A 23174-nucleotide genomic window follows, 5' to 3' on the forward strand; every position below is an offset into this window, starting at 1 on the left:
CAGCTCGGAGGTGCAGAAGCACTGCTCGGCTCCCAGCAGGCTTCAAATTTTCACTCGTACCCTCAGCAGAACTGTTTTTTCCCCCTTTTTTTGACTCATCTCTGCGATTTTAGCAGGGATGTGGGGCTCCAGAGCAAGGAGAAGGGGGATGCTGTCTGCTCGAGGGGTGTTTTAATGCTAATAAGAGGAGAATCCTTAATGAGAGGAGAATCCCCAGACCTCGTGCACACCTCCAGCAGCGGGCGGTCGATGCAGGATCCATCAGACACGGGACAGGCTTCTCCTCCTGGAGGTGCCATCAATCCAGATGGGGTTTGAGCTCATAATTTGTGAGATGAAGAGCTCCCCCTCCGCCTCGCAGGGTGTTATTTAGCAGCTCTGGTGCTTTACCTGCTCCAGGAGCAGCAGCAGCAGGCAGGGAATCACCTCCAGCAGACGCAGGGGCGCAGCCCGAGCCAACAGCCCAGGAGCCAAGCAAGGAGGCTGGATGCGAAGCCTCAGGCTTCTGCCTCATCTCCTAAATTTAGCCCGGGTTGGTAATGACCTAAAAACGGCTGCTGGGGCTTTCTGTGACTCACGGGGCAGCCTGGGCAGCTCCGTCCAGCTCCCACAAGGAGGATGCGCTCACCCGCGGAGCCCTCACGCGCCTCCTGGGTGGTTTTGGAAGGGAAGAACCCGACGGGGAGTCAAACCGAAATCCTTTGGCTTTGGTGGTGGCGGCTTCTGATCCATCCTACGTCCTGCTGAGGAATGAGGGGGGCATTTCCTGAGGTCAGAAATCCCCCTGTGAAGGGGAGGAAGAGCACTCACCGCTGCAGCGCCGCGCACCCGAGGGTGTTTTCTCCTCCCGGGTGCTCAGCAGCAGGTCCCCGGTTATTTGAAGTGAAACCTTCAGGGGATTTCGGGCTTCACGTGCCTCAGGACTTGCTCCTTGCGCTGTCTGAGTCCGCAGAAAGCCCTGAAGCGTCCTAATTACAACGAGCTTCAGGCAGCAGGAGAGAAATCCGACTTTGGGAGCCACCAAGAGGCACGGAGGACAACTTAAGGACTCACCTGGCTGTACGCTGAGGCTCTTAAAAAAAAGCAGCAAAACCCCAAAGCCCCAGCACAGCTCCTGACCCCGACGACTCCGGCTACACCCCAGCCTCGCCACGCAGGAAGCTCTTGCAAACAAAGTGCCAGCAAAAAAAGGAAACTACACCAAGTGCAATATTTGTGAGTACGGGACAAACTTTTGGCTCTAACGAGACAGAAACGGGAGCAGACTCCAGCCAGCTTCTTAAAATATAAGCTGTTCTCAGCCACCATCCCCCCTTGAGCAAAAAAAATCCAAATAAAAGCCAAAAGGAGGAAAAAAGCCTGGAAGGCACTGAAAAAACACGTGCTAAGCAGAGGCTCAAGGAGGGTTCGGATCTCCTGAAGCACCCTTTGCTCAAAGCTCCGTTGCTAGAACCTGTGCAGATCAAATAACCAAACAAAACGTGCTCCTGGGTATGAGGAAGCAGGCACAAATCTTTGCTCGACTCGAAACCTTTTTCCGACGCATCACGCCGAAGTGATGAAAGATTTCTCCTTTCACAAAAGATGACATTTAAAAAAAAAAAACAACAAAAAAAAATGAAGCAGGGCAGTCTGAAAGGCCAAGTTCTTCGGCAGATCCCTGCAGAGGTGAGGCAGGAGGGCGCAGCTGAGGACCTGCACGAAGCCACGGTAAGCAGCTCAGGGCGAGGAGCTCCCACATTCGGATCTGATGGCCCCAAATCCCACCACGAGAACCTAATCCCTCAGCTTCACCGCGTGCCGAGGACCAAAAGCTCCTCTCCCAGCCAATCTAGGCACTAAATCTGTAAAATTGAGCTGAACACCAGAGGTGGGCAGGTGGTTTAAGCGGTCAATAAGCCTCGCAGGACTCGATATGGAGTTCGACGCAGCGGGTTAGCAAATTCTCTCACCTCTTTTAGAGCAGACAGGTTTGTGGGGTGCCTTTAGGAGCAAAGGAACGCCTCCTCCTCGAGCTTTCTCCTCGATGCAGGGGCTTAACATGACGAGGACGTTCCTGCTCATCGTTTCAGGTTCACCATTTTCTCTTTTTCCCCATTTGGCAAGATGCAAATCCCGGAATCATCCCAAGGAAATTCAAGCGGAAGTCTGATAATTTAGAAGGGGACTCGCAGTTCCAGCACCTCGCTGAGGCCACGGGGATTTATTTATTTCTTCTGGTTCGCACTTCTCACAGCCAGGGCTCGGAGATTCCCCTGGGCACAGGTAGCAGAGCACGGCCGTTTACTGGTGGACTCTCCTCCTTCGTGGCCCAAATGAGGAAAAGTCTTTAAATCTACCTTTATTTATTTTTATTTTTTTATGGCAAGCTTCTGGTCACGTTGCCAACAGCAAACAGAAGGAAACGGGGCAGAAACCGGGAAGTTAAAAATAAGAGAAAAGGTTACCATTAAGTTTCTCAGCAGCTGCAAGCAAGCCAGAATCTGTTTTAATCCGAGATCTCCGCACAAATCTTTGCGCAAAGTGTTCAGATTCAGTAAGGTCTTAAAATTTTAAGATTTTAAAAAGGGTGAAGCAGTGCTAGCAGGGAGCTCCCTTCACGGGGCAGCTACTGCCATCGGGCAGGGCGAGGGGGAGCTCACACCTCCCCGCATACCTTCCCTTTCAAGGCACACAGGCTCCGGGACGAGGTTACCAGGATCTGATTTCTGACAACTCCACTTGGGAGCTGTCACCGTCTCCCCCTCTGTCCCTCCGAGCCACGTTCTCCTTTTGGGATCTCCGCTCACCCCGATTCCTCTGTCAGGCCGCAGGTATTGGGTTACCTGCGATGGGAGGCCCCAAAAACAAAGCAACAACGATTTAGCTTCCTTCTTTTTGATTTAGCTTCCTTCTTTTCGCCGCTTCCCTCATTTCGCAACCGGCAGGGTGGCAGGTCGAAAGCCTTAAGAGGAAAAAAAAAAAAAAAGAAAATAAAATAAAGTGGGAGGTTCCTCTGGTAGCACCGAGGGGCAAGCTGAAGGGTGCTGAGTCACGCCAGGGTTGGATTTGACATTTCCACAAGTGCCTGGCTCCTGGAAGGGCTGGTGGAGCCTTGTTTGCCTTACAGAGGATCACAAAACAAGGCCGGCCCCAAAACTTTCAGGGAAATCAGTTCCACGACGAGTTCTTCCCCACGTGCTGCTGGCCACGAAGCTGACCCCTTCGAGAAGCATCACGAAAAGCAGCCCACTTCTCGTGAGGTTCAGGGTTTGCACGGCTGCTACATGAAACCAGCGCCTTGCACGAGTTCTCATTTATCCGTGGGGGCTTTAAAGATTTGAGGGGCAGGTCGGCGAGGATTAATTAATGATATTAGGCAGGAGAAAGATGTAACCGGTTCCGTTTGGCTTCAGCAGAAAGGAGATGGTAAAAGGGAATCGGCTTCCACCAGCTTTAAGTCTTCCTCCAATGAAGCAGCTCTCACTGCAAGGAAATAACTTCTCTCTGCTCCTAAAAAAAAAGAAGTTTGGGCACCACCAGGACACGATGAGCAGTTCTGCTCTGCATCCATCACCAATTCCATCCCACCGTCCGCTCCTCCACGTCTCCAAAGCATCAGCTTCCTCCTGGCGCAGCTCTCCCAAGGGTGAAACTGAGTTGAAAAGAAAAAGCCAACAAACTCTCTCCATAAACGCATCCGAAAGCCAAACTGGGTTCTTTTTGGAATAAAAAAGGCCTTCAAGCCATTCACAGCTCACTAAGCAAGACTCAAAGCAGCTTCACCTGCCCCTAAAACCAAGATGAATCTCAAATCTGCAAAGTGGCGATTAAAACCGATGTTAAACTGTAGTTTTTAAGTACCATTTAGATCCAGAAACACCTGGAAGAGCGAAGTTTTATTCCAGCCCCAGCCAGCCCTGAGCAGACAACCTGCTTTACGTTCTTATTTGTTGGTTTTTGTTTGTTTTTTTTTATTTTTCTGCCCCAAAAAGCGGGTGTCCTAGCGGACATTCTCCCCACCCCAACTCCTCGCTTCACGGCTCCAGCACGTGGCCGATCGGGCCGCCGTCGAAACAAAACAAAGCAAAGCAAAGGGCCAAAAAAAAAAAAAAAAAAACGAAGCAGTGCAGTTAATAATTTATCCATCCTTGCAACATCGCAGCTGTTAATCTACCACGCGGGAGGTGAAGCGGGGACACGGCAGCCCGCTTCGGTACCGCGTGTTTTGGGTTGTTTCTTTGTTTTTAGTATTTAAAAAACATCAAATGTTTTCTTCGAGGCACCTCGTTGAAGGCCACACCAGCCCCGAGCACCGTCCCACACCTCCCCCAGCTCTTTCGGATTTGGGGTGAGCAGCACGGGAGCAGGTGAGAAATCCCTGCCTCCAAAGGGATTGGATAAGAAATATTATCCAATATTAAAATATTAGTTAAATATTATCCAGTGTTAAATTATTAAATATTATTATTGATAATAAGAAATATTATCCAATCAAATATCAAACACTCCCTTAAAACGATCCTATTTAAGGGAGTATCGCAAAAAAATGAAGCTGGCTACACCCTAATAGCACAGAATATTTTAGATTAACCCACCCCGACGCGCTATTTGTACAATCTCAGAGAAAATATTTTACATTTCTATCAGCGTTTGCTCCCAGGAAGGCAGGCACCAAGGAAACGTAATAATTTCTGAAGGAAAAGAAATTATTTTCCTTCAGAAAAGAAGAGAAATTATTCGACCCTCTGAGAATAATCGAGTGGCTGGACTGAAAACCCCTTCCCCACGCTGCCTCACCAATATCTGGAAGCCTCTGCACATCATTCCTGCGTGACCTGCAGGCAGGCTGTGCAGGTAGGCTCTGAAACTTGCAGGTTAAAAGGGATTAAAGTCAAGAAAATAACAACAATGCTTTAAAAACCGTCCGTGCAGATACGCCCTCTACCTGCTCAGGAACACGGGACGCCAAAAAAAAATGAACTCTGAGTGGTTTGGCTGCTTTGAAGGCAGAAAGAATTTGCTCTAGAGAAGAAATCGAATGATTTAAGGGCGCAGGACGGCTCCTGGAAGCTGCAGTGGTGATGACAACAAAACCAACCTCAGTCCTGGTCCAGGATCAGCCCCGTTTGCAGGGAAATGGTAACGGCTACACGAGGGAGTGAAGTCACCTTTCTCCGAGAGGCTGTAAATCCACAGGCAGATCGTTATCAGGAAGTCTGAGGAACTGGAAGATGACGGGGAACGAAGATGAGGATGGAACGATTAGATCGGAGCAGCCGAAGGGGCCGAGCAGGGAGAAAAGGGGAAAAAACCTGGCAAAAATCTGAGCTGAGATGGCCTCAGAGGGAAGTAACGCCACAACGGGGCTGGTTTTGGGTGCACGGCTCCCTTCCTAAAAGCCCGGCCAGCTCCTGCCGCCCCGCCTCGCTTCAGGAGAAATTTAAGAAAAGGGATGAGGAGGAAAGCGCACGTGAAGGAGTAATTAATTTGTGTTCTTCTCAAAACACCCCAAAAATTAGAGCACGGCCCTGCTTCCCCTGAGTGCAGGCAGCACGGCCCAGCCCCATCCTGCCTCTGGCTGCACGCAGAGCACCCCGCAAGGCTTTAGGATTTCCACAACGTCGGTGTTTTAATTAAAAAAATATCCCAGAACCTAACTTTAATGATGTTGCACAGCCAGGACGAGGCACGCACACGGATTAGAGGCAATATTCAGCACGCAGAGCCTCATCGGGGGGCAGCTTCTGGGTGATCCTACAAGAGTGAGGCATTTAATGGGTTTGGGAGATTCCCAGCCCTGTTACGAGTCCCCGTTATTGGTTCTGGACACGTGGGAGGACGCTCAGCGAGATGGGCTTCCAAAAACTCACCGGGATCACACGACAGCCACGCTGACACCCACCACGACCCCCTCCTACGGGGCCGAGCCCGCGGGGATCCCCGCACCCCCCGATCCCATAAATGACAGCGGGCACAGAGGCCCGGCAGCACGGGGACACCATTTCACAACACGAGCCACCTGTTTTTCACTGAAATCCAGCTGTTACTGCACAAAAACAGCCTCCGAAATTCGTTTCACCAGCGATCCCACAACAGTAGGGTCCTAAGAACCAGGCACGGAGCCCCGGCATAGGCTGCCTCGCTGTTGGGAACACCCCAAATCCCTTTGAGGCAGGGAAATAATTAGTTACCCTAAAGTGGAGGACTTCCAGCTCCAGCCAAGAGCCCGTCCAGGCAGGGGAAGGCTTCAAAACGCCATGTTCAGCCCTAAAAACATCAAGAGGATGCCCTAAAAGTCGGTATTTAGGCAACCGAGACCCCTCTGCCTCCTTTTGGTTTGGTTTGGGCAGGACAAAGCGGGGATTTAGGGTCCCACCACGGCAGGTAGCTCTGCCCGCCCCGGCTGGCGTTGAGTTGGGTTTATTTATAACCCCCGAGCTGTGCCAGCAGCTCTTAGGGTGCGGGGTGAGGAGTTTTGGGGCTCTCCCAGCCCCCAAAAACAGACCACGAGCACCTCGTTGCTCGTCCCCAAGTGCCACCACGCCGCTCCCCTCGTCCCCGGGGACCTGTTTAAAGCAGAGCAGGAGGCAGCGGGGCACGGCCTTGGGAAATCCACATCCCGATGGGGGAAAAAATAAAGGATTTTTTTTTCCAGAATCGTCTCTCCTTAAAGGAAAAAAAAACAACAAAAGTGGTGAGGGAAAGCCGGCCGCCGAGCCCTACCAAAACAAGACATTCCAGCACAACGCTCGCTCTCCTCTTCCCCTGGGGACAGGCCAAGGAGAACAAAGGCACGTGACGGCCCCGTTGCTCAACGCGCCCTTGGAAGGGGTTCAAGCCGGCCGATAAGCCCGCTGCGACGGGCAGAAAAGAGGAATTTTAGCCCCAAAACAAAGCCCGGCCTACCCTCGGCCCGTCTTTGCAGAGCACACAGCGGGTTGCCAGCGGTAAAGGCTCGGTGGGTGAGCTCGGTGCTTTTATTCCTCGGGACGAGCCTAAAATTAAGCAGGGAAAACACCCGAAAGCTCCACGACCCCGTAAACTGGTGGGAACTGGGAGATCCTGGTGGGAACTGGGAGATTCCTGGTGATCCAGGCACTATTTTTAATTCCTTCCACGCACCGAGCAGGGCACCGCTTCCTTTTTTTCCCCCACTGCCAGCCCCGTTGCTTAAAAATAGAGCCGGGAGCATCCAGCCACAAAAGAAATCAACACCAAATCCAACTCCTGCTGTAAAACAATAAAAGGCGGCTCCGGGGCGGCCGTTGGGGATCCTGGGGGGGCTCGGGGACCCCCAAGTGCTCCCCCCTTGATGGGGTGAAGGCTTTGGGGCCGAGGTTTCCCCCATCAGCTGGCGGCTCGCTCCGCCCCGGCCGTGGTTTCCGGGTAGTAACAGAGCAACCAATCCGCGGAGTTGCGAGCTCTGCCCGAGGCCTCTCGCTTGCAAAAACACGGCGAGGAGGAGGCCGAAGGCTCGCCCCTAAAAGCTCGGGGGGGAAGCAAAAAGATCCCCCCCAACCCCTTCCATCAGGAGCCCGGAGTTGGGGGCGCTCCCCTTTTCCTCCACAAATCGGCGCCCGGCGGATCCCAAAAGGTTTTGGGGTGCGGGCATGGCGCCCCCCGGCTCCGTCAGGGTTTGGGGTCACCTGGAGAAGTCTTGGGGGTCATAAATGGGGCTGAAAACCTTCCCCCCCCCCCCTTTAGGACACGGGGACGGCAGCTGCGGCGTGAGCAGGGGAGAAACAATGAGTGACTCAGAGTTTCAGCACATCCTCGCCCAGGAGGGGTTATTAAAAACCCCAAGCAAGGGGCTCTCTCCCCCCTTTTTTCCCCGCTGGAAATTCATGGGGAAATCCTGAGCTCCCCCCTTCCCCGCTCACAAAGCAGGGGGGGGCGTCCACAAAAGGCCCCCGGACGCGTTAGGATTGAAAAAACGGGGAGAAAAAATTAAAAATGATTAAAAACCAAAAGCCCCCGCTCAGCTCCTGAAGCTGTCAGAGGTTGGGGAGGAGGCGTTTGCTCGAGCTGTGCCCCCCCCTCTCTCTAAAGGCACCCCCCCAGCACGGATCCCCGCCGTTATTTCCCCAGCAGGAAGGCGAAAAAGAGGCCGAAAAGGGAAAAACGCCACGAAAATGGCAGCAGAAACGGGGAGAAAAGCGCCGCGACAACAAAACCCTCCAGCCCCGGGGGGGTGCGGGCACCACAAACATTCCTCCAGACGCCCCCAATCCTTCGGTGCCCACCAAAAGGCACCTGGAAAGGGGGGAGTTCAGGGCAAATCCTAATTTTGGGCTCCCCCCGGGATTTGTTTTTAGGGCTCGGGGGGGGCAAAAGCGGGGCCTAGGGAGGCAAACAACCAAAAAAAAAAAAAAAAGGCTGGGGAGGGAGGGAGGGAGGGAGGGAGGAGCGGCGAGCAGTCATCTGACACACGCACAACTTCCCAAGTTTGTTGGCCGCAGGACGCCGGCCGCTGGAAACCCCAAAAACACCGAGGGTTACGGGGTGATGAGGAGAGCTGGGCTCCGGGGAGAGCCACCCTCGGGTTTCTTTTGTCAGGGAGAGAGCAGAAAGGAGGTGTCGAGGGCTGAAAAACCTACCAGCGCACGGCCCCGGCGCCTCTGGAAATGGGAAAAGGGGAGAGGAGAGGGTTCAGGAAGGCTGCTGGCTCTGAAAAGCTGCTCTTTGTCTCCCAAAACGCCGCGGTGCCGGCTTCTAAAGGAAGAAAAATCAAGAAAAGGAAGAAAAAAAAAAAAGGGCAGGGGGAGGGGAAAGGAGAGAGGCAGCAGCTCAGCTCGGGCCTCGGCCCCTCTGCAGCTCGGTGCCCTCCTGGTGTTGGCCCTATCCGTGATTTTTTTTTTGGGGGGAGAAAGGGACAAAAAAATAACAACAACAACAACAACAAAATAAACCCAAGCAGCTGGAATCGCCGACCCTCCTCCCGGCCCCGATTCGCCGTGTGTGTAACTTTAAACCCCCGGATAAAAATAGCCCCGATTCAGCCGTGATCGCCGCTCATTTCCTATTTGCTCAAAAAAAAAAAAAAAAAACACAAAACCAACAAAAAAAAAACAACCACCGCCACCAAAATACGCCGAGGGGAGCAGCGAGCACGCCGAACGTCAGCACAAGTTTCCTTCGACCAGCCACGAACGGCGGCGCTCTTCCTTTCCCCCCCCCCACCCCCCAAAAAAACCTAAAAAAATAACCCCAAAAGCCAAATAAGTTTGGGTATCTCGCCGGGACCGAAATCAGACCTCGAGCTCTCGGAGGGGGCAGCCCCGGGTCTTGCTCTGGGAGGTCCTGGGGAAGATTTTGGGGGCTGTTGTCATCCGTGTCCCCCCCTGCTCGGCGCACGCCGCTGCCTTGTAAACAAAACCTATTAATAAAGCGATCCCATACCCCAATTCCTGATGTTTTCCATCCCAGAGGGAGGCAGGGGAAAAGGATTTGCCCCCCCCGCCGAGGGGCAAGAAGGAGAAAAGAGGGGAAAAATAAAAAAATAAAAGAAGGAAGGGAAAATATAAACAGATCCAGGCTGAGAGGGGGGGGGAACCTACCCTAACCTGGCGTGTTACATAAACGGGACCTCCTCCCGGCCCCAAAAAGCCCTTTCCCCACCTGCTAATAAGGGTTTGTTTGGAGATAAACCCCCCCAAAATAAAAAATAAACCCTAACTTAAAGCCCTGAAGCTGGCAGCTCGGTGAAGGGCAGGCTGCCATCACGGGGGGGGGGGGGATAATAACCCTAATAAAAACCCCAAAAAGGGTTTTTTTTCAGGGGTTTGGGGCCACCCGGGGAGTCCTCATAGCGGGCAGGGGGGTTAATGGGGAGGGGGCTGGAGGGGGGCACCCTTAGGGTTAGGGGGGGTGCCAAAAAAGGGGAAAAATCCCCCAAAAAAAGGAAAATAAGGGGGGATTTGGGATTTTTTGGGGGGTGAGGCCTTTCCCTGGATAAAAGGGGGGGGCTCCAGGCTATGGGGGGGGCCCTGTCCGGCCTTGCTGTGAGGCGAGGCCTGGGCCCGGCCTGACAAAAGGGCGATAAAAGGAGGGGGGGGGGGGGGGTGGCGATAAAAGAGGGGGGTGTCGCGATAAAAAAGGGGGGATATCGCGATATAAGGGGGGGTGTCGCGATATAAAAGGGGGTCGGCGATAGCGGGGGGACACCGGGAGGAGGAGAAGCGATGGGGGGGGGTTCCCGGTCCCCTCCCAAGGCCTAAAGAGGAGGAAGAAGAGGAAGAGGAGGCCCCAAGGATACAGCTTGACCACGTCGGTGTCCATCCGCCGCTTGCCCGGGCTGGGGGACGACATGGTGGCCGCCGCCCCCGGGGCTCCGGGCGGGCTGTCAGCGCCGCTGAGGAGGAGGAAGAGGAGGCAGAAGAGGCTCGCCGGGACCCAAAGGAGCTCGAAGGGTGAGAAGGGAGCGCGATCGGGGCTCTCCCTTCAAGCGGGGCCGGGGTCGCGGCCGCCGCCCCCCTCCTGTGGTGCCGCCGCCGCCGCCGCCGCCGCCGCCTCAGCCCCGCTCCGGTCGCCTCAGCCCCGAGCCTCACTCTGGCCCCCTGACGTCACCCGCAGTGACCTCACCGCCCCGCCGGGCTGCTATTGGGCGAGACGGGCCAGGGCCCGCCCGGAGCGCGGGGGGTGATGGGAGTTGTAGTTCCAACAGGGGGGGTTGTAGTTCGCAGAGCGGGGGTGGGATGCGAAGGGCCGCGGGTTCGAGGCTGCTGTCGGGAGGAAAAGGGGGAGGTTTTGAGGTTTGGGGGAAATTGTGGTGATTCCGGGGGGGTTTACTTCAAAATTCAGCCCGTGAAAACACCGTGTTACTCCACATGCCCCCACAGAACTCCACAGGGTCTCAGGTGGCCTCAGGGAGGGCAGCAACGTCGCCCTCCAGCACCCCAAAAATTTGTGGGGTCGTATTTAGGATCACATCAAATGGGCACAGCATCATCATGAGGCACGCCACGGGATGTCGTGCTGCTGAGGCATCTCGCCCTGCCTCGGTTTACCCAACCGGACAGAGCAGAGGAGGCACCCGGAGGTGACAGCGGGTGGCAGGAGGATGACATTAAGGGATATTTTTCGGGATGCCGTGGCACCTCCACGCCCCAGGGCGGACATCCCGCATTCCTGACCCCGGCATCACCACAAATTCACCCAGCGTCACCTCCCCGTGCCTGCGATGAGCCAGCACCGCTGTGCACGGGGAGGCCACGCAACCGGGGAACCCCATAAAGTCCCCACCCTATATACGAGCCGGGGGTTGTTTTTTCCTCAATTTAGGGCCCCGACATCCCCCAGCAGCTCCTCCGTCACGGGGCATGATGTAACCCGCAGCCGAGGGGTTGGATTCACATCCTGGGTGAGTTAAACCCGGAGGAATCCAGGAGGAAAACAGCAATGGGGTCAGCGGTGAGTAAAGCTGTGGGGTTACGGGGTCCCCGTTTCCCTCGACTTTGATGCTCCTCGGTCACATCCAGGCAGCAAAACGGGGAAAAAGCCTTTTTTTTCCTTTATTTCTTTAAATAAAATGGGTTGACAAGGACCACGATGGCATCCTGACCCTTTTTTTGGGGGGTTATCCTTGGGGTTGAGCTGCTGGCGGTCCTGGAGCAGCACCCACACGTCTGTGGGATCCCATGGAATCCCTGTAGGTGGGCTCACAGTGGGGTTGGGGACCCTCCGAGTCCCCCCCCTGCCTAAAAACAGGGGTGTTGAGGCTGGCAGAGGTGAGCAGGGATTATGGCATCACGCCCCCCACCCCACTGTGACACTGCCCTGTGCTTTGTGGGGTGGGTGAGGGAACGGAAGGGACTGGGGAACCCCCTGAGACAGAAAAAAAACTTCATCCATGGGGTGAAGGACCACAGTTCCTCTTCAGGAAGGAAGAGAACCCCTTCCCTCAAACCCTAGGTGTCCCCCAGAAGCCCCCCCCAAAAAACTTGGGCAGGTAAACCTACAAGTTTTGGGGTTCAGGGCCAGCCACGGTGGCACCGTTGTGACTGAAAGCAGGGACCAGCCCCAAGCACAGTGGCTGCTGCCTTCCTGGGAACAGGGAAACCAGAAAATACCCCAAAAAAGATGAGATGGTGACGATTCTGTGAGATGCTTTAATAGGGAAACCGAGGCAGGGCCCCCCTGGTGTGATGAGCTCCTGGCTCAGAAACATCCCGACCCCTAAAATAGGGACAAGGGAGAGCTTTTGCTCTGAAATATGGGAACACCACATCCCTGTGCCTTTTCCCCCACAAATTTGAGAGCAGCAGACCCAAAGTGAGGAGGCCCAAGGCTGCTCTGGGGGCAGCTGTGGGGTCTGAGCCCTCCCCAAAGCCCCTTCCACATCCTCGAGGATGGAGACACCAGCTCGGGGTTTCCTCCCTCACCTTTTTCTCCCTCTTTCGTGGGAGAGGAGATCACCACCCAAGCCAGAGGAATCCCCTGAGCACCATTTTCCCCGTTTTTTGGCCCCAAAGCTCCTGCCTGGGCAATTTATCACCCTGGGACAGACGACGGGGACATTATCTGCTCCCAGCAGCTTGGGAGCTGATAATGCTCTTTGGCTTGACCCCGCTGCCGGCCCAGGGATCACTTTTCCCCACAAAAAAAGAGCCACAGAAGCCGTAAGAAAAACCATGAAATGTTTATTCCCACCTGGCATCACCTCCCCGTGCTTATGGGGGCAGATCCCAGCCGGACCCCAAATCACCCCCAGCAGGGTGACCGCGTCCCCCTCGGCCACCCCGCGCAGTCGGAGCTGTCGAAACCCTCGGGGCTGAGGGTTACAGCAGCACCTGGTGAAGGTGAGGGGGCTTCGAGGAAGGCATTTGGGGATCAGGGGGGTCCCCGGAGGCTGTTGTGGGGCTGTTTTGGCACTGGGGCAGCCCGGGGATTTCTCAGCACACGTTGGAGGCTTCCCCGGTGGTTTGGTGCCGGAGTGAGGCGCTGCCCGGTGTCCCCCCTCAACGAGGGGCTGCGTGAGGTTCCCCTGGAGGCAGCAGCAGGTTCAGGAGGGATCCACGCTCTCCCACTGGCGGAAAATGCGGAAAACCTTGGAGGATTTCACCGAGAGGCTCTGCAGAAGAAGGAAGAGAGGTCAAAGAGCCTCCAGACCGGCCCTACAGACCCAAAAAAGCAACCTGAAATACCCCCGCTGGCTACCAGGACGTCAGCGAGCGTCTCTTTTTGGTGTTAGAGCCGTTTCCCAGCAGGAAAATCACGAGGGAAAAGCCCCTTGGGGGGCTGCAACTCATAGGAAGGGCTCGGGGCAAAGGGTGAAGCGGGAGGGCTGCAGCTCAGCCCCGAGCAGGAGCAGCTAACGGGGTTTTTGGGGGCACCCAGCACCCGCTCGGGGCGGGCTGCAGCCCCCCCCAGGCTCTGCAAAGCCACAGCTCCACGAGGCTGGGGGTGCTGGGCCAGCAGGACGCTGCTGGGAGCTCTCCAGCAGGACACGAAGTGAAACTGGAGCTGAGGAGGGCTGGTATTTATAGCAGCCCCCCCACCAGATCCGCTCACGGCACGTCAAGAGCGGACAAGACATGGCCAGGAGGCTGCCAGAGCAGCCAGAGGGGAAACAAGCTCCAAAAACACCTCCTTGGTCCTCTCTACCCCGTCGCTGGCTCTGTTTTTTTGCCCAAAAGAGGCTCATCTGCCCCAAAATCCCACCCGAAGGCTTTCAGCCCCGGGGAAGGCAGCAGCAAACAGCGCTCGGGTGCTGAGGATCGGGGCTGGGAACCCCGCAGGCTCACCACGGGCTCGGTTTCGGGCGCTCTGTCACATTTTCTGAGGGTCAGGAGCAGGTTGAGGATCACTCGCCAGCCGGGCTCTGCTTTGGGGGGCTCCTCCGGCGCCCGGGCTGCGGAATCCTGCGGGGCCTCCGCGCCCTCCACCGCGTTGACCCAGGGGCACCAGTCGCGATGCTGCGAGCTGGGATCAAAAAAACTCCTCGAAGAAACGTCCTGGGAAGGCAGAGAAGACGGGAGAGAAGGGTATCAGTGACAGGATAGCTTAAAACAGGCGATAAAACCCTCTCCGTGCCCAAACGGCGGCCGGGAGCCGTCCCAGAGCTTCGTCTCCCCCAATTTTTGCTCCCTCCCGGCCCCGGGGCACTCACCGAGCTGCTGGAAGAGCAGAGCCGAGCCCGTTTGGCCCTGCGGATGGGGCTGGAGGGCACGTCCACGTTTTCCCCCTGCCCCATGCTGCGGGTGACGGGGCGGCTGCGCGGCGCGGGGCTGGCCGCCTCCAATTCTCCTCCTCGCTCCCCGGGGCTGGGGGAATCCCAAATCCGTGGGCGAGAGACCGCCGGGGAGGGGCTCTTCTCCTGCTGCCAGAGGGGAAAGGATGAGAATTAATTACTGGGGGAACCCTCCCAGGAAGGAATCGTGCAGGAAATTTGCTGGATGTGAGCTAAGGGACGTGCTCCTGCTGGTGGTGTCGCTGCTGGTGGGTGTAGGATCGCCAGCAGGTTGGAGGGGTTTTGATTTTGGCCCTTTTGGCCCTCTGCTCAGCACCGCTGAGGCTTCCCCTGGGGAACTGGGTCCAGTTCTGGGCTCCCCAGTACGAGAGGGAGGTGGACGGAGCGGGGAGAGCTCGGTAAAGGATAATCAAAACGCTGGAAGGGGTTTAAATATCTCTGATATGGGGAAAAGCTGAAAGCTGGAGCTCAGGAGGTTCCCTCCAAACACCACGAAGCGTTTCTGGGCTGGGAGGGTGCCAGAGCCCTTCCCCAAGCACCCAAAGGTTTTGGTGTCCCCTCCTCGAGGATCTTCTTGGACGTGGGGCTGGGCACCAGCTCGGGGTGGCACCAGAAGGACCCCAAGTGTCCCTTCCACCCCCAACCATTCTGTGGTTTTGTGATTCCTCGAGCCACCAGCACTCCTGAAGGGGCCAGGGAGGCGCTGCCCAGCTCAAATCAGACATTAAAACCCTGGCAAAGCCCCTTTTAGGGTAGCAGGCACCCCAACTACCTCACCCTCAAGGCCTTCCAACCCCCCACAACCCCAAAACCCGAGCCTGCTGGCCCTACCTGCTCGGAGCCTGGAGGAAAAACGTCTTGGCTCCGCGTCAGCATCCTGCGTGGGGACGTGGGAACGGGCGGGCAGCGCTCGGAGGGTCCCGAATCCATCTCCAAGCCCCCAGGATCGAGCTGGTGGAAGCCCCACAAGCCCACCTTCCTCATGCAGCGCGAGCAGGTGATGACCGAGAGGAGCGAGGAGCCGGACACGGCGCTGCGGGGACGGGGCCGACGCATGGAGGAAGGTGAGGACGAGCCCGGGACATTCCCAAAAATCACAGCTTCCATAAAGGACGCAGGTTTTGGGAAGGGTCACGGGTTCACAGCCTCAGCTGAGGGGCGGATGGTTATGGGTTTTGCAGCCCAGTGTGCTGAGAAGGACGTGGAACCCCCCCGAATATCCCTGATTTAAATTCTCCTTCACATTTCGGCTTGCCACGGCCCAGCAGCACGCTCGGCTCATCCGCCCGGTGCCCGAAAACGTCGCTGCCCCCAGCCCCACCAGCTTTCAGCGTGGAAATCGGCACCGAACTCAAAGCAATGGTGTCTCTTCAGACCCTTCCCCACCTCGGGAAGAGATCTTTTGAAAGATCTTTTTGCCCTGGGGGCAGCCAAGCTACTCACCCGCAGGTCCAGCCGCACAGCGCCAGGACGCAGGCGGACACGTGCAGGGGCAGAGCCTCGGAGGAGAGCTTCACCGGCGCCTTCTCGCCCTCTGCCTTGAGCTCCAGCTCCTCCCGGAGCAGCTGGAGGAGCGAGGCGATCTTCTCCTCCGTCAGGGACTGGGGAAGGGAAGAGAGAGGCAGCAGAACGGGTGGTCAGAGGCAGCGCTCACCTTCCTGCGAGTCCAGCGGTGTTTTGGGGTTGGATTTGCCCCCTGCAGCTCCTTTTTTTGTTATTGAAGTGCTGTCCTCGGGATTCCTGGCCTGGTAATAATGCTTAAATATCAAAAGGAGCACGGAAAAACCCCCGGCGTGACAGGTGAGGGACTCTCTGGTTAGAAAAGTGAGTCGGGAAAAGAGCGAGAGCCCCAAATCTGGCAAGTTAGCCTGGCAAAATACCCACAAACCACACAAGGCGTGGAGAAAGGTCCCAATTCACCGCCCCGAGGGGCACGAGCCAGCACGCTCAGCCGTTAAATTCCCTGTTTAGCACACAAAAGCCACCCAGAGCCATGGCTCTCTCCTTCCCTGTGCCCGTTTACCTCTGCCCTTGTTGCCTGCAGGGGTCCAAGCACCGTTTGCTTCCCCGCATGCAGAGCAGATCTCAGCTCTGCCACCAGGAGGCTGTGCCTTTGATGCCAAGCAGGGATTGTGAAAATATCGGTGTTTGGGGCAAGCCAAGAGCACTTTTGGGGCTGTTGGTGTGATGCAGAGAGAGAAAAGAGCCCTCAAAGGCTACGCTTCAGCTCCTGCCCCCCTGCTCCTCCCTCCTGCAGGGTTGAGCTCTCATCTCCAGCCTCTCGTAGGATCCTCAGAGCCCCTGGAGGTAATAAATGGGGTGGGAGCTGCCAGGGAACAGTCCCAAAGAGGGCTGTGGGACCCAAAATGACTTTTGGACCTTGCCAGGACAGGCCTGGAGCAGGACCTCAGCACTGCAGCCCCCTGACACCGGTAACACAATGGCACGAGCCGGCTGCAACCGTGTTGGGCAAGGGTTTGCATGGCAGAAACCGCCCCAAACCCGCAAGAAACCCCCCCAAACCTGCAAGAAACCCCCCCAAACCCCCTTTAAGGTGCTTCCACAAAGGCCAGGGGAAAATCACCCCGCAGGGAGCACCCGTGGAGAAAGCCAAGGCGATGCCAGACCCTTAATACGCGCGATCCAGGTCCTCACCTGGAGCTGTTTGAGTCAGGCCGTGCCCAGCTCGCCTCGTTACGGGGCCCTGGAACACCCCAAAACCAGGGCAGAGAGGAACTCACCATGGTTTTCATGTCCTCGGCTCGGAGGGAGGGCAGCTGCAGCTCCAGCTGGCACAGGCTCTGGAAGCGCTCCAGGAAATCCTGGAGAAGGGCTCGGGGCTCGTCCACCAGCAGCAGGGCGAAGCGGGCTGGAGGAGGGAAAAAAAAAGGTGGTTTTGGGTGAGACATCTGCTCCTCGCCCCTCGTTAGCCCGCAGGATGAGAGGAAACGAGGCCAGGAAAGGTCTGAGGATGTTTTTTTTTAAATAAAAGCTGGGCAGCCTCTTGTTCCTTCGCAGGGACCCATTTTGGTGCTTTGAAGCACGGAAATGTTTTGGTTCAGACCTCCAAGATGAGCAGAAAGATAAAACCTACGAGCCTCCGAGCATCCCAAATCACCCCACAGATACAAGAGGAGAAGAGAACAGAAGAGACACAAGCCACAGATACAAGAGGAGAAGGGAAAAGTGATGGAAAGGAGATCCCGGAGCCGTGCTGGGCTCTGAGAGACTGACCTGGGCAGGGGTTGTCCGGCCAGAAGCAGAACTTCTCGTGCGCGGTGCTCAAGGATTTCTTCAGCTCGGAGCAGCGCTCCTTGTCTGCAAGGCAAAACCCACTGCTACTCCTCGGGGAAGGGGAGGGGAAGAACCAACAGCGAGCAGGGGCGAGGGGAGCTGCACCCGAGCCAGCCCCCAGCCCGGGGGGGTTCCTCTCCCCGATTTTACCTCGACCTGGGCTGCTGCCAGACCCCGGCTGCAGGAGCCGAATTGCAGCCCTGCCTGAAAATGCAGCTCCCTTCTCCCTAAAAATCCACCATTTCTTTTCATTTGGCCACACGCTGCGAGTTTGGGAACCAAAAGTTAGGAGTTTCAGAACCGAAACGCTCCTTTTAACGCTTCCTCTCCTCCTCCTCTGCCCCCTGCTCATTCCAGGTCCTCCTAAAGCGGCGTGATTTCTAAGCGGGGCAGCGGGGCCAAGGTTTATTGAACAAAGATAGCCTGAGCAAACAGCGGGCACCGGCCCCATAAAGGCAAAAAAAATTGAGGAGAGGAGATGAAACTCGTTGATGGCGGGCAAAAAAAAACCCTTTCCAGATATCTGGGATAGACCCGGGTGAAGGAAAATAAGGGTTTGGGCAGGATTTGGGTGGGATTTGGGTGGGATTTGGGTTTGGGAGCCAGCAGAGCTCCCAGGCACCAAGTCCTGCTCCTGTCCTGCAGGTGCTGAGCACGTCGCAGAGGTCGGTGTTTCCCTGGCACCCTCAGCCCTGTGCTTTTATCGCTCTCTCCCCGTGTGCCACAGCACCAGTGCGAGGAACCTGAGGCCAACGGGAGGAGTTTTAGTGCTGGAAATCCAACCTGGTGTTAACAGGGCAGCGGGAGGGCTTTCTGAATTGATTTACACGAGCCGAGCGCCTGCACGGACTGGCAGCACCAGCAGCCCCCTGCCCTTCTTAATTAAGAAAAGTTTCAAGTCTTTTTCATCAAGTCAAAGTGTTTTTAGTCGAGTCAAAGTGTTTTTAGTCGAGTCAAAGTCTTTTTAGTCGAGTCAAAGTCTTTTTAGTCAAGAAAAACCAGCCGAGGAGCAGCCCAAGGAGCCTGGAAACCCACCTCTAACAGCATCAGCAGGGAGTTTTACCACTTTCTCACAAACTAAAGGAACTTTTTTAGCTTTCCACTTCATTTTCAGGGCCAGGAGGTGCCCGGCGCCACCCAGCCAAGCCCACAGGAGCCGTTTGGGCAGCCAGCGAGGTGCAGGATCCCAAAACCCGGCTGTAGAAACGCTGCCCCTGCCCTCAGCCCCCCCCCGGGATAACTCACACTTGGCAAAGTCGAAGGCGAGCTGCAGGCTGGCGCAGAGGAAGGCCTGGCAGCTGGAGCACTTCAGCATGTCGCACTCCACGTTGGCCCAGCCGTACCTGGCGCACACCAGCGGCGACAGCTCGTGGGGCTTGCCCGCCCACTTCAGCGGGTGCCAGAGTTAAGGACAAAACTCCAAAAAGTCCCCAATAATCCCTGTAAATCTCCAATTTTAGACGCCTCGTTCCTCGTGGAGAAAACCCCAAAATTCCCTGGTTAATCCTCACCTTTTGATGCCTCATTCCTCACAGACAAAATCCCCAAAATCCCTGTAGATCTCCCCACCTTTACACACCTCATTCACAAAACCCCCAAAATTCCCTGGCTAATCTCCACCTTTAGATGCCTGGTTCCTCACACTCAAAACCCCAAAATCCATGCAAATCTCCACCTTTACACACCTCATTCCTCACACACAAGACCCCAAAAATTCCTGTAAATCTCCACCTTTAGACGTCTCATTCCTCACAGAGGAAACCCCAAAAATCCCTGGTTAACCTCCACTTTCAGATACCAGATTCCTCATGGACAAACCCCCGAAATTCTTGGTTAATCTCCACCTCTAGACACCTGGTTCCTCACACACAAGACCCCCAAATTCCCTCTAAGTCTCCACCTTCAGATGCTTCATTCCTCATGGACAAAACCCCAAAAATCCCTGTAGATCTCCCCACCTTCAGACGCCTCATTCCTCGCAGACAGAACCCCAAAAAATCCCTGGTTAATCTCCACTTTCAGATGCCAGATTCCTCACAGACAAAACCCCCAAATTCCTTGGTTAATCCTCACCTTTTGACTCCTCATTCCTCACAGACAAGACCCCAAAATTCCCTGGTTAATCTCCACCTTTAGGTGCCTGGTTCCTCACGGACAAAACCCCAAAAATCCCTGGTTAATCTCCACCTTTAGACACCTGGTTCCTCATGGACAAAACCCAAAAATCCTTGGCTAATCTCCATCTTTAGACGCCTTATTCCTCACAGACAAAACTCCCAAAAATCCCTGTAAATCTCCACCTTTACACATCTCATTCTTCACAGACAACCCCCCCAAAATCCCCGGTTAATCTCCATCTTCAAATGCCTCGTTCCTCACAGACAAGACCCAAAAAATCCCTGTAAATCTTCACCTTTAGATGCCTCATTCCTCACGGACAAAAACCCCCAAAATCCTTGTAAATCTCTACCTTCAGACACCTGGTTCCTCACAGACAAAACCCCAAAAATCCCTGTAAATCTCCACCTTTAAACTCCTCAATTCCTCACGAACAAAACCCCCAAATTCCCTGGTTAATCTCCACCTTTAGATGCCTCATTCCTCACAGACAAGACCCCAAAATTCCCTGTAGATCTCCACCTTCAGACACCTCATTCCTCATGGACAAAACCCCAAAATTCCCTGGTTAATCTCCACCTTTAGATGCCTCATTCCTCATGGACAAAACCCCCAAAATCCCTGGCTAATCCCCACTTTCAGATGCCTGGTTCCTCATGGATAAAACCCCCAAAATCCTTGTAAATCTCTACCTTCAGACACCTGGTTCCTCACAGACAAAACCCCCAAAATCCCTGTAAATCTCCACCTTTAAACTCCTCAATTCCTCACGAACAAAACCCCAAAATTCCCTGGTTAATCTCCACCTTTTGATGCCTTGTTCCTCACGGACAAGACCCCAAAAATCCTTGGTTAATCTCCACCTTCAGACACCTCATTCCTTACAGACAAAACCCCCAAATTCCCTTGTTCATCTCCACCTTTACCCACCTCACCCCTCACAGACAAAAACCCCCAAATCCCCGCAGATCTCCACCTTCAGCCGCCTGGTTCCTCACCCGATGGCTCATCCCCTATAAAACCAACCCCAGAAAAGCCGCGGGGAGCCTTTGGGGTCGGCAGAAGGATATGGTGAAGGTTTGCACCCTGCTGAAGTAGGCCTCTTTGCTCGTCGACTCCGAGGGGGGGGCATCGGGCTGCGGAGACCCGTTAGCGGCTTGCGGCCCGGCCGCCGCGTCCTTCCTGAAGGGGACAGGGAGCAAAACGTCCTCACACCCCCCAAAAAAAAACCTTCTGTCACCTCATCCTTGCCACTGGCTCTTTTTCAGAAGCCCCCGAGCCCCCCCAGTAAGGGTTGAGCCTCTCGGAGCCCCCCCCAGTGCCTCCCAGTAAGGGTTGGGCCTCTTGGAGCCCTCCCAGTGCCTCCCAGTAAGACCCGAGTCTCTTGGAGGCCCCCAGTAAGACCTAAATCAGTGCCCCCCAGTAAGGGCCGAGCCTCTCGGAGCCCCCCCCCAGTGCCTCCCAGTAAGGTTGAGCCTCTTGGAGCCTTCCCAGTGCCTCCCAGTAAGACCCGAGTCTCTTGGAGGCCCCCAGTAAGACCTAAATCAGTGCCCCCCAGTAAGGGCCGAGCCTCTCGGAGCCCCCCCCCAGTGCCTCCCAGTAAGGTTGAGCCTCTTGGAGCCTTCCCAGTGTCTCCCAGTAAGACCTAAGTCTCTTGGAGCCCCCCCAGTAAGACCTAAATCAGTGCCCCCCAGTAAAGGCTGAGCCTCTCGGAGCCCCCCCAGTAAGGACTGAGCCTCTCGGAGCCTCCCCAGTGCCTCCCAGTAAGGGTTGGGCCTCTTGGAGCCCCCCCAGTGCCTCCCAGTAAGGGCTGAGTCTCTCGGAGCCTTCCCAGTGCCCACCAGTAAGACCTGAGTCTCTCGGAGCCCCCCCAGTAAGACCTAAATTGGTGCCCCCCAGTAAGAGCTGAGCCTCTCAGAGCCCCCCCAGTGCCCCCCAGTAAGGGTTGAGTATCTTGGAGCCCCCCCAGTAAGACCTAAATCAGTGCCCCCCAGTAAGAGCTGAGCCTCTTGGAGCCCTCCCCAGTGCTCCCCAGTAAGGGCTGAGCCTCTCGGAGCCTTCCCAGTGTCTCCCAGTAAGACCCGAGTCCCTTGGAGCCCCCCCAGTAAGACCTAAATCAGTGCTTCCCAGTAAAGGCTGAGCCTCTCGGAGCCCCCCCAGTGCCTCCCAGTAAGGGCTGAGCCTCTCGGAGCCTTCCCAGTGCCCACCAGTAAGACCAGAGTCTCTTGGAGCCCCCCATTAAGACCTAAATTGGTGCCCCCCAGTAAGAGCTGAGCCTCTCAGAGCCCCCCCATTGCCCACCAGTAAGACCTAAATTGGTGCCCCAGCACCTCCCAGTGCCTCCCAGTTCCCCTCCCCATGCCTCCCAGAGCCCCGTGCTCCCAGCACACCCCCCGTTACCACCCCCAAATCCCCCCCAGCACCCCCAACCCCTCCTCAGCACCCCTCTACCACCCCCAAACCCTCCTCATCACTCCCAAACCCTCCCTCAGTCCCCCCCAGCCCCCCCAATCCATCCCTCAGCACCCCCCAACCCCCCTCACCACCCCCTAAGCCCCCCCATAGCACCCCCCAAAACCCCTCTCATCGCCCCCAAACGCCCCCCATCACCCCCCAAACCCCCCTCAGTGCCCCCTAAATCCCCTCTCAGCACCCCCCAAACCCCTCCATTACCCCCAAACCCCCTCTCATCACCCCCAAACGCCCCCCATCCCCCCTCAAAACCCCCCTCAGCACCCCATAACCCCCCCAGCGCCCCCCAAATCCCCTCTCATCACCCCCCAAACGCCCCCATTGCCCCTCAGCACCCCCTAAACCCCCCATAGTGCTCCCCAAACCTCCCCATCATCCCCCAAACCCCCTCTCAGCACCCCCCAACCCCCCCATCACCCACAAAACCCCTTTCATCAACCCCCAAACCCCTCCCATCGCCCCCCAAACCCCCCTCAGCACCCCCAAACGCCCCCCATCCCCCCTCAAAGCCCCCCTAACCCCCCCTCAGCACTCCCCAAACACCCCCAACGCCCCTCTACCCCCCTCAGCGCCCCCTAAACCCCCCATAGTGCCCCCCAAACACCCCCATCACCCCCCAAACCCCCTCTCATCACCCCCAAACGCCCCCCACCCCCCCCAAAACCCCCCATAGCACCCCCTAAACCCCCTCAACACCCCCCAAGCCCCCCCCAGCCCCCCTCCCATCCCCCCCCCTCACCTCCATCCCCCCCCAACCCGGGCCCAACGCCCCCCTCCCACCCCCCCCAACCCCCGTACCCCCCTCTAGGCCTCTCCCCACCCCCCCCACAGCCCCCACCCGTCGGTGCCGTCCCCCTCCGGGGCGATGCCGCCGTCGATCAGGTCCCGAATCTGCTGCGGGGTGACCCCGGGCGGCCTCCCCCGGGCCCCCGCCGGGCTGGGCGCCGCCATCTTGGTCCCTTCCGTTCCCAAAAAGGGGCCGGGCGGGAAACCGCTCCCCCCCCTCCCCCGCGCGCTTTCGTTCCGCCGCTTTTTCGTTCCGCCTCCCTTTCGTTCCGCCTCCCTCCCCGCTCGCTCGCTCGGCGCTCGATTGGTTCCGCCTGCCTGCCCGCGCCCACAC

General features: G+C 56.5%; 2 protein-coding genes across 3 annotated transcripts in view; both read right to left on the reverse strand.

Moving 5' to 3' along the window:
• The window catches only part of UBE2H (ubiquitin conjugating enzyme E2 H), a 42770-nt gene extending 32278 nt beyond the window's left edge, over nucleotides 1-10492 (reverse strand). Inside the window, exon 1 of the mRNA XM_032195984.1 lies at nucleotides 10238-10492. Within this exon, the coding sequence (XP_032051875.1) occupies nucleotides 10238-10290 (53 nt within the window). The 5' untranslated portion in view covers nucleotides 10291-10492. The remainder of the gene's footprint in view (nucleotides 1-10237) is intronic.
• A 2108-nt stretch (nucleotides 10493-12600) lies between these two features.
• On the reverse strand, nucleotides 12601-23015 carry ZC3HC1 (zinc finger C3HC-type containing 1). 2 transcript variants are annotated; one of them, XM_032208264.1, is made up of 10 exons: nucleotides 22893-23015; nucleotides 20653-20764; nucleotides 18710-18860; nucleotides 17405-17488; nucleotides 16912-17039; nucleotides 15614-15771; nucleotides 15002-15203; nucleotides 14090-14296; nucleotides 13725-13934; nucleotides 12601-13051 (listed from the first exon to the last, which is right to left on the reverse strand). In XM_032208264.1, exons 1-10 carry the CDS (start codon nucleotides 23003-23005, stop codon nucleotides 12983-12985), a joined length of 1434 nt encoding a protein of 477 aa, XP_032064155.1. In that variant the 5' UTR covers nucleotides 23006-23015; the 3' UTR covers nucleotides 12601-12982. The 2 variants fall into 2 exon arrangements, with proteins under 2 accessions (XP_032064155.1, XP_032064148.1); XM_032208257.1 differs by having other exon boundaries at nucleotides 14090-14299.
• Nucleotides 23016-23174: the final 159 nt, after the last annotated feature.

This window comes from Aythya fuligula, chromosome 1 (assembly GCF_009819795.1).
Source record: "Aythya fuligula isolate bAytFul2 chromosome 1, bAytFul2.pri, whole genome shotgun sequence".
Classification (NCBI taxonomy): Eukaryota; Metazoa; Chordata; class Aves; order Anseriformes; family Anatidae; genus Aythya; species Aythya fuligula.